The 15,132-nt window shown below is 43.4% G+C and overlaps 1 protein-coding gene across 3 annotated transcripts in view; it reads left to right on the forward strand.

The window, feature by feature from the left end:
• The window catches only part of ppp3ccb (protein phosphatase 3, catalytic subunit, gamma isozyme, b), a 38,330-nt gene extending 25,381 nt beyond the window's left edge, over nucleotides 1–12,949 (forward strand). The window contains exons 10-14 of one of the 3 annotated variants that reach the window (XM_015966877.3): nucleotides 1,619–1,696; nucleotides 4,862–4,946; nucleotides 6,309–6,406; nucleotides 10,055–10,081; nucleotides 12,476–12,949. In XM_015966877.3, the coding sequence (XP_015822363.1) occupies nucleotides 1,619–1,696; nucleotides 4,862–4,946; nucleotides 6,309–6,406; nucleotides 10,055–10,081; nucleotides 12,476–12,660 (473 nt within the window). In that variant the 3' untranslated portion in view covers nucleotides 12,661–12,949. The remainder of the gene's footprint in view (nucleotides 1–1,618; nucleotides 1,697–4,861; nucleotides 4,947–6,308; nucleotides 6,407–10,054; nucleotides 10,082–12,475) is intronic. The other 2 variants (XM_015966878.3, XM_015966879.3) reach the window with 2 other exon arrangements.
• The last annotated feature ends 2,183 nt before the right edge of the window (nucleotides 12,950–15,132 follow it).

Raw genomic sequence — 15,132 nt, forward strand, 5'->3', positions numbered from 1 at the left:
GATCGTAATAAAACAGCGTTACTAAAAGGGGAAAAACTTTACCGTTGAAATCAGTACAAGATGTTGCACGAGGGCGGAGCGAGATGAAACAAATACGGGTTTACCTGTCTGTCTATTTCGGCTCTGTTTCTGTGACTTTGGTGGAAGAACTGAAAATGCCCCTTTGGGTCATTTTTGACCGAGTTTTTGGTTCATTGTTAGGGTCCTTATATAACAAACCTAACAAATCACAAGTACCTCGAGCTATTTTAAATGACCGTTCACACCCAATACAACTAAGGCTTTTTCCCTTTTAGTCTTTATAGCTAACAAAAGGTTTATTCAGTGTTTTTAATAAATATGCTTAACTTTAGTTTCCATGTCTAAGTCATTCCACCGTGTGATTCCATAAACTCTTTAATTCTCATTCTAAACTTCAGTTTCATAAAGACTTTAGTTCCTTTTAAACTGTAAGTATTTTGTCTACTTACAAACAAACTCTGAACATTGGTCGGTACACAAGTTGTAATACCTTCCAGTTAAGTAAGTCATTAAATTTAAGTACTCTATATTTTAAGCGAATAGAGTTAGTGGGGGCAACACAACAGTTACGTACGTTTTATACGTTGATCCCCAAATTTCAACACAATAGTTTAAATGAGGAGTGGATCATGCATTACACAGGGACAACCTTCCAAATCTGTTCAAATGAAACCTAACAATACCCAACAGTCGCATCACACTTTAGCCTTGGCTGATGGTTAGTGGTTACCTGAGGAACATAAAAGCTATTTCTCCAAACGGAAGCTGTTCAGGCAGCTATCTGCATGGTGTGGGATTGTAATTATTCATAACCTCCGCACAGAAACACGACCTACATGTTAGAACCCTCAGCATGAGGAGCCCACAGTGAAGTCCACTGTTTAAGGAGCTGGTGTGTGACGCGGCAACCCCCCGCCTGACTGTTGCTACTCAGCTTTTACATCTGAGGTCTATTTTTATCCGTCTTTAATAACACGACTCGTAACAGGATGGTGCCAAAAGTACCGATAAAGGGAGGAAAATGTAAATGTGAAGGGAGAAAGGAAGACCCAGCTTTCTGTTTTAATGGAATGAAGGAAAGTCTGTTTTCCCAGACTGTTAGCGGTTACAGCTACAGAAACATGTCACATGACATGAGCGGGTACTTCTACACCTGTTCAGGTCTTATCAGAACACACACGTCTTATCAGGACTAGAGGGTTGTCGTGTCAGAGCTCGCCAGAGCTGGAATGTTACGTCAAAGGAAAGTACGTTGGCGTATGACCATACGTGTACTCTTTATTACATACCTGCTCTACCTAGTGATGATGTCACTGACACTTATTATCCTGCTGCTGTCAGGTTTTAAGATGAAAGCTGTATTTCTCACATCAGCTAGTCTGAGCTACGTTTGCTGTGTCACTAATTCAAGCTGCAAAGACAAATAGCTTCAGGACTGAGTAAAGTAGGGCGCCTTGGCGCTATGATGCTGTTTGCCACTGGCTCCGCCCACAGAGCTGTGCTGTACGGGCCACTTTAGGTCGATCCAAACAATCTAAATGTTGGGTGTTGCTGAATGTCTGGGTGTTGTGATCACCTGCTGTTTCTGTTCCCACAGTGACGGAGATGCTGGTGAACGTGCTGAACATCTGCTCCGATGACGAGCTGATGTCTGAAGGAGATGACACCTGTGAGGGTAAGAGGACCGTGACTCTGCGTGTTTTGGTTTGAATTCAAAGCTGCTGTTATTCTGAGCCCATTGAGGGTAAACCCAGTTTCTCGCCTCTGGGCTTGTCATCTTCTGGTGTCTGTGCTGCTGCCGCTCACAGAAACGTGGTCTTTCTGAACTTGTGAAACTGCTGCTTGCTGAACAGCAAACTCACACTTACAACCGTGTTTTCTGCTCATCTTTTCTTCTTTGAGTCAACACGTCATGAAGGACTTAAAATGGCCTCCACTGTCAGGTTTTTAACCGTGTTTCTGTCATAAATAGAACACCAGTCGGCTTGGCGGAACAACGATCCCTGCTGTTGGACAAATTTGACTAAACTTTGTTTGAGATCATCAGTGCAGACGGATGTTCAGAAGGGTTAGCAGCTGAATGTTAGCGGTGTGAATGAAGCTTCAAATGTCAGACGGCCCGATGCTGCTGCACATTCTTCTGTGGCACCATGAATCCACCATTGTGCAGCTTCTACCCGTCACCTGTGAGCCCAGAGGGGACGGGAACCCGTCCAGCTGTCCGAGGGTCATTGACCGTCACACTGAAAATTGGTATTCCTGCAAGCTGGGGGGAGATTTGATTAGATGTGTGGGTCCTGCGAGCATGAGCTGATCTGTATGACAACAAAACAACACAGCAGTGGTGGACCTGGTGTGCTGATGTTGAACACTCTGCTTTAACCCTCACACTGGTCTATTGGGTGTGACCCCGCGAGGAAAGTTGACCATTGAGCAGGATTGATGGTTTATCCTTTGGGTCCATGTGGCAGGGGTGAGGAGTGAGCACCACCTCACCCCTGCCACATGGACCTCAAGAGATAAACCATCAATCCTGCTCAATGGTCAACTTTCCTCGCGGGGTCACCCATAAAGACAGTGGGAGGGTTAAGTAAGTATACAAAAAATATGTATAAAACTGCAGCCTAGAGGCTCTTTTATGCAATGTCTGAAATGCAGAACTGTCAAGTACACCGGTGGCAGGACTGGCCAATCACCTGTTGGCAAATATCAGCAGAGCCAATAGATGAGCTTATGGGCGGTTCTGATGGGAGACGGGCTTCAACACAAGCAGTTGTTTTCCGCTTGGTCCTAGTGCTCAACCAGTGCCTATTAGGTATTGGCCCCCAAAAATGCTACATCCATGGTGGTGGGCACTGATGGTTCTGATGGGATCACAGCTTAAGTGAACTGATAACACGGGTCATCAGTGGTCTGTGAAGCTGGATTCACTGGGTCAAGATGAAACCGTGGCTGACATGTTTATTAACAGATTTTCACACATCTTGGGTACTTGATGCTTGGTGGTGAGTAAAATCCCGATTGTGTCCAAATATCAGACTAAAAAGGATTTTTTAACACCTCCTAGGCCCTTTAAAGTTTTATCTGGCAAAAGAAGGGGAAAGGTTTTTCATCTGCATCTTAAACGTAAGGCGATGATGGGAGTTCCTTTAGTAGGGATGCAGCGATGTGAAAATATGGGCTGATTCTGCTGTTGGGACGATGACCTATATTATACATTTAACATGTTTTGTTTACTACTACTACACCCCCCCCCCCCCACCACCACCACCACCACACACACACACACAAAAAACCTTGTGCTGTGCAAACCCCCCACCCCACACCGCAAACCGCTACAAAATGATTATACATGATAATTGTTCAAGTTGGCCCAGTTTTACTTATCGGACCGATGTCGATGCCGATCTTTCATCCATCTTCAGTTTTAGGTTAAAGGAATTGGCTCTGCCATCAGTGTGGTGTTGGACCTATTATCTTATCTGTTATATTTACCTTCAGAGGTTTCTTCTGCCATGCTGCTATCAGCTGGATTTCACCTCACTAGCTGTGCTGCTTTGTGTCACTGCAGATCAACTCCCCAGAGAAAAGCCTGGGACTCAAATTCATGCAGAGTGATTCAGAAACATCCATAAGCACATAAAACCTTAACATTTTCACGACCCTAACACGCGTGGGTGTGTGGGTGGGTAGGTGGGTCTCTGAGGGGGTTAACAGTATCTACACAAGCTTAGAGTGTGTCTAGATTGCTCTGAGTCCATCAGTGTAGTAGCTGGCATGTTGCCATGGTGACCTGCAGTGGGTGTTTAACACTGAATCTGATTAATCAAGTACGGTTAAGCCTCAGGAGGAAGAAAAACCCTGAAGAAGGTGTAGCGTGAAATGCGAACCCATCGATCAGCTGCTTCTGTTTTCATTCAGACCCGTTACTGAGCTGTTTTCTGTTGAGCTGCATAAATATTAATTCTTTATTTGGTTTTATCTTTTATTCACGTTTGTTTCATTCAGGAATGAGTCGTGAGAAGCCTTAACGATGGGATATTTTGGGATGTTTGTAAAAAAAATAAAATAAAATAAAAAACTGAACAATTGGAGGTAAATGGTGAAGGTCTTTTTGAGCCGAGCTGGTACTCAGGAGGCTCCATCTAAGGTTTAGTTTCTGCCTCTGAGACAAGTCCGATCTCAGAGCTCCAGCAGAACATTTCAGAACTTTTGTTTAAACGTTTTGTCCCGTTTGTATGAAACTACTATCCACTCACAGCCTTCTGCGCTGCAGCGTGCTGCGTTTGCAGCATTGTGTTGCAAAACCAAGTTAATCAGAATGAGTCTGGTTTAACGGTTTGGCTGATGGTGTCTGAGTGTTCAGTGAGACCAATCTGAAGGAGGGTGTGCTGGTTGTATTGGTGCCAAACCGTCAGAGCAGACCCGACACGGTTCTACCTGGATGATCCAGAACCAGTCTTGTGTGCTCCCCATCAGTAGCTCTGATGTTTGTGACTCTGCTCTGAGGAAAAGGGCGCGGCGCTTTAACCGACGAGTCACCATTCCCAGTCGGCACTTTCCTTTGCTTTCCTGCCCAGACTTGTCGTTTTTTCTGTCTTTGACTTGACCCGACATGACGAGCCTGCTCTTTCCCACACTCTTCCATCCACTAAAGTAGTCCATCATTTAGACACAAGGCCTAAATTTCTCCCATCACATCTGGATCACTAACATCTGACTGATGGAATTGGTTCACTGCAGGTTTTCTCATCCAGGCTGAGAACCCGGGCTGGAATCCTTTATTTAGGATCGAGTTGTGAAGTTAAACTTTGATTCGTTTTCATCCTTCTCTCTCCAGGTGGAGCTCCGGCTGCCAGGAAGGAAGTGATCAGGAATAAGATCCGAGCAATTGGGAAGATGGCTCGTGTCTTCTCAGTGCTCAGGTCTGTTTTTATGTTTTTTACGTGGAACACGACCTTCCCCTCACTGGTTTACTGGTGGATATTCTGAATTAGGCTGATATTAGGTGCTTTTCTTTTTGTCTTCATGTTAAATCCCATAAATCAGGTTATTGGACAGAAACGGTTCCCTCCTGTACAGTTTTGTCTTTTTTTTCTAGCCTTTGTTCCACTTTAGTCTGTTTAATGACTTTATTTCTTGATCTACGTGTCCTCCTTTAATCCTGCAGAAGTGTGTCATTCCTGTTCTGAAATTAGACCTTTTTAGGCCCAGAAGAGTATCTGATTGGTTATTGCTGCAGCTCCATCACAGCGTGGCACCAGCTGGCTGACAAATTCTTTTATCTAATGGTGTGAAAACTGAAAACACAAAGTCCACATTCCCTTCATTTGTTCCTCTGTGGAGTGAAGCAAGCAGCTTGTATAATCAAGAATAACACTTTCAGAAAAGTCTGGTTAGTTTGCTTTAGTAGGAGGGAAGGATTCTTATCCTGCAACCTGAAAGACCCGGCCAGGACCAGAGATGACGGCTTCATGTCTACCACACAGCCATGATGGATACCTCTCCCAAGTGTTGTGAAATATCCACTCAGTCCGCCCGCACCGGAGCGTACCGCAGACGGTTGGTTCCTGCTGGAATCTCCCACCTCAGACCCGGCAAAAGCTGGAGGTCAGCAGAGGTTTAGAAAGAGTCTGGCTCAGTTACAACATACTGGATCCATTCAAACATTCACCATGTAAACATTCTGACTTCAAACCGTGAAGGTGGAGATAATTTATGTAAATTGACCTGCATGCTCTCCTAGAGAGGGTTGGAGTGGTCATGGTCAGGTCAGTTGGTGATTTTATTCCAGAGGGACTAGATTGACTTCATTTATTTATTCATTTATTTATTCATTTATTTATTTGTTACACTGGAACTCCATTGAGTCCATAAGACTGGTGCAGAATCCGCTCTGATTGGTGCTTATCAGAACAACCAGAGACGCTGTAGGTTTTTCCCACCTCTGCAGCACTGAGCCCACGTAGTGATGGTTCAAAAGCACGATGTAGAAAAAGAACAAGTCTCAAGGACTTCCTGTGAGTCTGCAACACTGACTCGTGAGAGAGAAGCCAGCTCTACCCTCTACTGCCCCCTGCTGACCACTGAACACTGACTAGTTGATTCACTCGGCAACTAAGACAAATATTTATTCAGCGACTTCAGATGAATGTTACTGTTGTCTGTGTAATTAAGCTGAGTTGTTGCTTTTACGACCTTTCTGTGTCAGCTGTCTACTCTCTGGTGTCCTGAAAGTTACAGCAGAGGTTCCGTCTTTATTAAAGCTCGTCTTTCTGTCCCTTTAGGGAGGAGAACGAGAGCGTGCTGCAGCTGAAGGGGCTGACCCCAACAGGAACGCTTCCTCTGGGCGTTTTGTCAGGGGGTCGACGGACCCTTCAGAGCGGTGAGTCGGGACACAGCCAAGCATCTCTACACACTAACCCCAGAGTCCAGCCAACACTAAGCACCCTGCCTGCACTCACAGCCAGACTAACTGCTGAAAAACTGCCCCGCCCCGCCCCTACACACACACACACACACACACACACAGACACACAGACACACAGACACACAGACACACACACACACACACACACACACACACACACACACACACAGACACAGACACAGACACACACAGACACACAGACACACACACACACACACACACACAGACACACAGACACACACACACACACACACACACACACACAGACACACACACACACACACACACACACACAGACACACAGACACACAGACACACACACACACACACACACACACACAGACACACAGACACACAGACACACACACACACACACACACACACACACACACACACACACACACACACACACACACACACACACAGACACACACACACACACACACACACACACACACACAGTAGGTGGTAACTCACTCAGTTCAAAGAGCTCCATCATGCTGCCCTACAAAGAGCCAAAGACTCCATGATGCTTTCCCTGATGCTGAGACAAAAAAGCAAAACAAAACTAGTCTTGTTGATTTTTGTTTTTCTGGAGGATTTAGCAGCTAAAATAAAATCTGCTAATAGTGGACAGACCCTTAGTTCTTAAATGAGACTTTAGACTTTGCTAATTTAAGGCTGTAGTCTTACTTTTGTCTGTATTTTTAACTCTTCTGTCGTTATCACGGTTTACACAAAGCCAGACGACTATCATCATCATGGTGGGTGAATAAACAGGCCTGACTGATTGTGCTCCTGTAAGTGGCCAGCTCATCATGCAGTGGGTGAAAAGTATTGTCCATAATCGCCCTGATCTTGTACAACCTTCATCTCCCCGTCACCACCCCAGAGTCCAGCTCCATTCCTACCACTCCACCAGCCTTTCCTATGTAGCGTTATAAACTTCCTAACGCTACACCTATCAGCTTGCCACCCTTAAATGACAGCCCCAGCATGCAGCAGCGTAAACACTGACACTGGCTACTGCAGACTCACTGTTCTGCTTTATGATAATACTATTGAGATGTCATTTTTTTATGAAATATAAGTGATTTTCATGAGGCATTCGGTCAACTTGAAAGAAGATGCTTGGGTTGGTGAAATCCCACCTCCATCCATGTCTATCAGTTACAGACCTGGAGACCGCAGATTAATGCTTGCTGCAGATTCACACCGACATGTCTCCATTGGATGGTTGAGCCACTTGCAGACACACATGCGCGTGCCACACACACATCACTCGTACAAAGAAAAGGTGGCTGAGAAGGTAGCAGATTCCCAGTCCATCTCTGACGCTCTCCCATTTACCTTTATAACCATTTTGGTTTTACTCAACACCCTGGCCGACCCATTGGGTGGTTTTAATGTTGGAATGGCACCGTTTAAAGAAGTAGTCCTTCTAAAATCCCACTCTGTTACTGGTGAAGGTTTAACAAGGAGTCTGTAAAATCACCGCCACATTCTGGCTTAGTTTTTGAGACTTCCTGAAGATAAAATCCAGCCATTTCTGCTGATTCTCCAGGTAGACTGGACAGGGGTCCTGTTCCTCTCTGACAAACATTTTTGGGTTTTTGGCGTTATTTGGAGTCCAGCTAACATAAGATAAGAAAGAAATCACTTCTTCACAGCTGTGGAGATTAAACTCCCTGCTAGCTACACAGAGAGACTGGGTGTTAGTGTTTACTGTCCAGGGGAGGAGGGATCCAGAGTCAACACCACCTGCAGGAGGAGGAGCGGAGACTCATGATGTAGCAACAACCCTATGGCTATAGTTCCTCCCCTTCTCTATTATTTCTGTTATTACAATAAAATGTGGTTACAATTCTCTGAAATAGGATAAATTAGTTAATACATACCTGTCTGAGAGATACTTTGCCAGCTCGTTGTGAGTTTTGAGACCTTGTAGATCATGAAGCTCCTCCATCTTTTTAAAGCGTCTCCAAAATAAATCCTTCTTGACTGTCGCAAACGTCTCCTGACGAGTTCTACAGAACAGCTTTTAAACTGGTTAAATGTTCCTTGAGAAGTAGAAGGCAGGAGGTCAATCTGTAATACTTTTTAAACTACACACCCCAGCTTTAATGAAATGCTTCTTGCTTCAGCATTGATGTTCTGAATATTTCCAGAACATTTCTGCCTCATACAGCGAGTACGGAAAGTATCCAGACCCTCGTCAGTTTTTCACTCTTTGTTATTTGCAGCCATTTGCTAAAATTAATAAAATTCATTTTTCCTCATTAATGTACACACAGCACCCCATATTGACAAAAAAAACAAACAAACTTGGTCTTCTTGGTAAAGATGCAACAAGTTTCTTAGACCTGGATTTGGGGATCCTCAACCATTCCTCCTTGCAGATCCTCTCCAGTTCTGTCAGGTTGGATGGTGAACGTTGCTGGACAGCTGTGTTTAGGTCTCTCCAGAGATGCTCAACCGGGTTTAAGTCAGGGCTCTGGCTGGGCCATTCAAGAACAGTCACAGAGTTGCCATGGAGCTACGCCTTTGTTATGTTAGCTGTGTTCTTAGGGTCATTGTCATGTTGGAAGGTAAATTTTCAGCCCGGTCTGAGGTCCTGAGCACTCTGGAGAAGGTTCTCATCCAGGATATCTCTGTACATGGCCGTATTCATCGTTCCCTCAACTGCAACCAGTCGTCCTGTCCCTGCAGCTGAAAAACACCCCCACAGCATGATGCTGCCACCGCCATGCTTCACTGTGTGGACTGTATTGGACAAGTGATGAGCAGTGCCTGGTTTTATCCGCACATGCCGCTTAGAATTAGAAGTTCTATCTTGGTCTCATCAGACCTGAGAATCGTGTTTCTCACCATCTGTGTCTTCTATCAAACTGTGCTGTGTGTGTATTAATGAAGAAAAATAACTGTTTAATTGATTTTAGCAAATGGCTGCAATATAACAAAGAGTGAAAAATTGATGTCTGAATACTTTCTGTACCCACTGTATGTCTGTGTGGAATCAGACTCACGAGTGCGTCTCCGTTCTGGGGCAGTCCTGCCTGATTGAATATGTAGATGACTGGGTCTGTTTTGGTGGACGTCCCCCTGACTGACAAGCAGCAACTTTTAATTTCAACAAAACAACAGCTGGGGGACGTGGTTGTCTCGCACATAAAAGTCCAGACTGAGATCACATGGACTACAGTGTGGGGGATTCCCCAGCAAGGTCGTCTGTGAAGGTCAACAAAGGAAAAAAAACATGAAGGAGAAATTTCTAGTAATCCCAGACTAAATCACAGATGTGATCCCACGCTAAAACATCAGGATGTGTTTGATGGTTCCTCCTGGGCTTGTTCTTTTTAGGGTAGCATGGACTCCACACACTCCTCTGTTCTCATATACTGATGATGATGATTATGATGATTGTTGTTGTTGTTGTTGTTGCACCACCTTTGTGGCGGGGGTGGGGGTGTTAACAGAACTGACCGGTTGCAGTGATGATGTAACTGACTGAATGCATTGATGTTTAACAATACCACTCTTTCTCCATGTTTTTGTTCTGTTTTTTTTTCTTTGGGCATGGCACTTCCACTCACGCTTACACAGCCACCGTAGAGGCAGAAGAGGCACGAGGTATGCAACCCTTTCTACCTGTCTGTCTACCTGTCTGTCTGTCTGTCTGTCTGTCTGTCTGTCTGTCTGTGATGAAATGTGTCAGATTCTAGAAGCAGCTTCTCCGTTCTGACTAGAAACCTGTAAGCCGTGTCGGGTTAGACTGAACACCACATAACGTGTAAGTAGTTCACAGATGTAGACCAGCCAAGGGTTCGTGCTGATCTGAAGCCAGTTTCTTTTGCTCACAGTCTGTTCTAAGGCTTGGAAAACTGAACTGGGTCAAGTTTTGAATCTGGCTTCAAACACTAAACTGGAAACGGACAATTCTCTAGGGGCAAATAAAAGTAGTCACACTAAAAAGTCGCTTTCATTCTGGTGAATTCAACAACATCTAGATGTGTTTGGGACTGATTAAAGCTCTTGGAATCATTTCAAGTAGTTGGACTTTCTTTTAGGGATATCTGATGTCATCGGCTGATATAAAAAATGTACCGGGAATGACAAATACCAGTTTTAACTCATTTATTGACACACATTTCACATCCCATGCACTTATTTTACATCAAACTCTCCAGCTACTTCTCCCCTCATTAAACATGTCAAAAGATGACAGATTTGTGTTTGTTTGGCCTAACTTAGATGGAAACATCTGTCACATTTAGCACAGACAACGTTTAAAGTTTTAAACATATCATGTGATGTTTTTTTTTACCTAAAATTATTTATTTAGTCTTTTTTATGTGAAGGGGACCCCACACATATTGGTATGTGTTTATATCCTTATCAGAGACAGTATCGGTAAAAACGTCCCTATCGAGCATCCCTAGTGTTTTTGACTGGCCTTCAGTAGTTCTTATTCTCCAGTTAGTTGGGTAGTTTTGGTTCTGCTTCAGAGGATGAGCTTGGCTCAATAAGGGGTTCTGCAGATTGATCTGATCTTCTGAATGCTTGCAACAAATCTACTCATCGTTTAACCAAAGACCCATACTGCACAGCTGCAGCCACGGCGTCCTCCATTGCTGTTGAGTGTAGCACAATCACAGCTGGAGTCTACACAAAGGGAGAGCTCTGGATTAACAGCTGTCTCAAATATGTTCTACTGATGAATAATCCACTGAGTCTTCAGGATAAAAACATGTCCCAGTGTCATTTGTTACATGCATATAAGATGGTAGCAGATGCATTGTTGTAATAAATTAGGATTTAATAGCTCACGGCGATGCTTTGCAGATATATCTATTTATTCTGGCTGTGACTCGGATCATTTGGATTGCTTCTTTTGTTTACTAAAGTCATAAAACCATGCAATTATAAAATAATTTGGCTTTGATTTCAAAATAAGAGTCATCCATCAAACTGTCGTTCCTCCTGTGAGAGCTCCTGATGGTTAGACCTTTTTCAGCAGCAGACTGACCCACAACCGGCCCGTTAGATGGGTTCTGGTGGAACCTGAAGAGTCCTTAGGTTCAGAGAACATTCTTCTTATGTAGAGGATTAGAAAATAAAAGCACCTGTTTCTGTTCTGATGTTACAAATGAACAATGAAAGCAGTGAAATGGTCTTTAACCAAAACTTGTTTCATTCTCTTCATGCTGACTTGGTCTGAATATGAAGTAAGTGTGTTTTAATTCCACTCAGTCATTTTTCTGTTTTCTAATTATAATAATACAAATGTACGCAGCAGGGTCTGAGATGACCCAGGTCGCTGACAAACACAATCAGAGATTCAGAAACAGAAAGCAGCTGAAAATGAATCTGGTATAGTTAGAAATTGTCATTTACTTTGTGAAAATGTCTAATTCTTCAGATGAAATTCAAGCTGTTTTTTTACATAACAGTTAATTCAACTTTATTACAATGCTTGAAATATGCATCCACTGAGTCCCCAAAATGGGACTTTTTTTATTTAAATTCTTAAAGAAAATTATGCCTAAAAATATTTAAAAAAAATAGGAATTTTGTATTTTTTATAAAATGGAAATAGGATTTCTGAATAACCCTGATTTTAATTTAAAAGCATATTGTATTTAAAAATAAACAGATACTGCTCTTTAGAAAAGTATAAATATACATATTGATGATATGTTTTTAATTTTACATATTATTCTGTGGGAAAAGCTGGTAAAAATAACATTAAATAATTAAAATCTAAAATATTACAACAGAACAGAACTTTCAATGCAAATTCAAAAGTTTCTAGAAACGGGTCATCTGGAGCATCAAACTGCTTCTGGTTCTGGAACAGAACTCTGATCAGAGCAGATCTCACTGGCTGCGTTTCAGACCCTGCTGCATTTTAGCCTGATTCTGGGTCTGGGTCTTGGGTCTCATTGTGGTTCTGGGTCTTGATTCTGATTGTGGGTCTGGGTTCTGGCTCTGCTCTGTCTCTAACCATCATCTGTGTCCTTGCAGCCATTCAAGGCTTCAACCCGCAGCATAAGATCCAGAGCTTTGAGGAGGCCCGGGGTCTGGACCTGATCAACGAGAGGATGCCCCCTCGCCGTGACGCCCCTCTGTATGAGACTCCGCCCACCGTCAACAACCTGCCGGCCAGCACCGGACCCCCTGGCAACAACAGCACCAACACTCAAGCCTAGCTCCTTTCCTCATCTCTCCTCCCTCTTTCCCCCCTCCCTCTCCTATTTCATCTCCTGTCCCCCTCCTTCTCCGAGGAGGATGAGGCGGTTCGGTCCGAGCGGTTATTTATTTTATCATCGAGTAAATATCAGAGTTTCAGGCTGAACAGAGAAAATCTCAAAGTGACCCGGACCCCAGGCTGCTGGTACTCCCCTCCTCACCCGTGTACCAGCCTTCTGTCTTCTTATGTTTGTTTTGACATGGGGGGGGGGGTTGTTGTTTTTGTACACACACACACACACACACACACACACACACACACACACACACACACACACACACACACACACACACACACACACCTTTCTTATGCCAATGATAGTGTGACTGAGCTCTAAGGAGCAAGTATTGACATTTATACTATATATGTATATTTTAACTGTTCCCTCTTTTCAAAGTGATGTTCCTTTGTTTTTTTTTGTTTTTTTTAACAACACGTACACTTAAACTACCCAGAGCTTGAGGGTGGGGGCGGGGTGGGGGCTGTTACCACTTCAAGAAAATCAAAAACCAAAATGTAACGATCTACTTCCTGGTTTGTTCGTTGAGCCCAGCCGGGTGTGGCTAAAGGCTCGGGAGAACCAGAGGTTAGAAGGTCAGGAGGTCGCTTAACCTCCATGTTTAGGTTAGAAAATTCCCACTCCGATCCATGAGCTGGCAATCTCTACTTCCTGCCACGCTGTTGCTCGTGGGTTCATGTCTGCAGCAGTCGGCACAATAAACGGCACCGCTGTTGCTGAAAACAAAAAGGAAAATCAACTTCTTTCATAGAAGCTTTTCAGGGATTGATGGTAATTTAGTGCACCGTCATTCTTTTAAACTCCTCAAAAATCATCCAAATATACACTCAATAAGGGTTATTGTTATACAAAATGCTTTAATATAACAGTTTAAAATGTTTCAGCTGTTAGCATTTTTGAATAATTAAATAAATGTGAATAAAACCTTTATTTGACCTCAAAGCAATATCAAAATATAAACATGAAATCTGAGAGATAGCTGTGATTTATTAGTTCTGAAACAAAAAAATCTACAAAATTGGGGGGGGGGGGGGGGGGTCACCTTAAAAATGTTTGAAATTTTACATCAATCATAAGTTTGCATAAAACATTTGTTGCATATTTTGGTTTGAAATAGTATTTAAAATATGAATTTATTAAAGTATTCTGTGGAAAATGTCTGAAAAAATATCAGAAATCAAGTGAATGAGAAAATCCGTTGATAAAAACGCAAAATATCAAAAATGTTAGAAAAATGTTATTCCCTAACAATCTAAATGACAAACGCTACAGAGGTGTTGAGGTTTGAGCTGAAATTATGATAAATGAATAAATTCTTGTCATGTTTACATGGGTTCTACTAAGGCTTTAAATCTGATGAATCCGGTAGGAGCTCATGAAGCGGAGGGGGGTCAGGGGTGGCCTGGTCCCGCTGTAACGAGGACCCGGGTCAGGTGATGCTTTACTTTGGGGTGGAGGGCAGCTGGAGTGTTTTGGGCCTTGTTTCTCAGAACATATCTGACAGAATGTACAGAAACATTTTGTTTTTCTTGATTCTTTTTTCTGGTTCGTGTACGGCGAGGCCTCATTTCTGTAGATGTTTCACTCCACTCTAATAAAGAATCTGAAAATGACGGCTGTTGTGAGTCTGTGTGAACCTCAGCGCTGAAGGATGCTGAGCAGCTGCCAGTCAGAGTTCTGCATGGGAGCTGCTGCTCCTACCTGGAGACTCCCGCATCACTTAGCAACACAGACCCTCCACAATGCATCCTGCAGCTCACTGGTGATGAAGAGCAGCGAGGCTGAAGGTCATTGTGATGAAAACTCCAGTAGCGGGGGCGTTTGAATCACAATCAGTGTTCTCCACAGCAGCTGGAAACTATCGCTTTGTGTGTGAAACCAGTTCCCTCCTGACCCCCGCACATTCCACGGAAATCTGTCCGGGAGAGGAATCCATGTTTAGGGATACACATCATCATGAGGGAAAGATGGAGGCACATAAGATCAAAGAGACGTTAAAACCAAATGACTGAAAATGTCACGAGAGCTTAACATCACTGGCTGCAAAAAACGAGATTTTTTATTCTTTTTTTTTTTTTTTTGGCTTTTGTAAATTAAAATATTACGGATCCGCTTTAATTATCACACAAAGATAACCTGAGAAAATAAACTCATTCCACATCCAGAACAGCCTGGCTGTTAGAAAACGTTCTTGCCCCTAAACCACCAAAAAGTTCCCGAGCACAGCCACTGCTGTAGCTCACCGCTCCCCACGGGGATGGGTCAAATGCAGAGATGAATTTCACCAGAGTGGGATGACTAATGGGAATTTAAACTTAATAACGAGGAATTTTGTCCCACTTTTCTTTACTGGATTGTTTTGTTTCAGACTCATTGAAGAGTTTTTGAGCATGATAAGGCTGTTCAAGGTGA

This window comes from Nothobranchius furzeri, chromosome 6 (assembly GCF_043380555.1).
Source record: "Nothobranchius furzeri strain GRZ-AD chromosome 6, NfurGRZ-RIMD1, whole genome shotgun sequence".
NCBI lineage: Eukaryota > Metazoa > Chordata > Actinopteri > Cyprinodontiformes > Nothobranchiidae > Nothobranchius > Nothobranchius furzeri.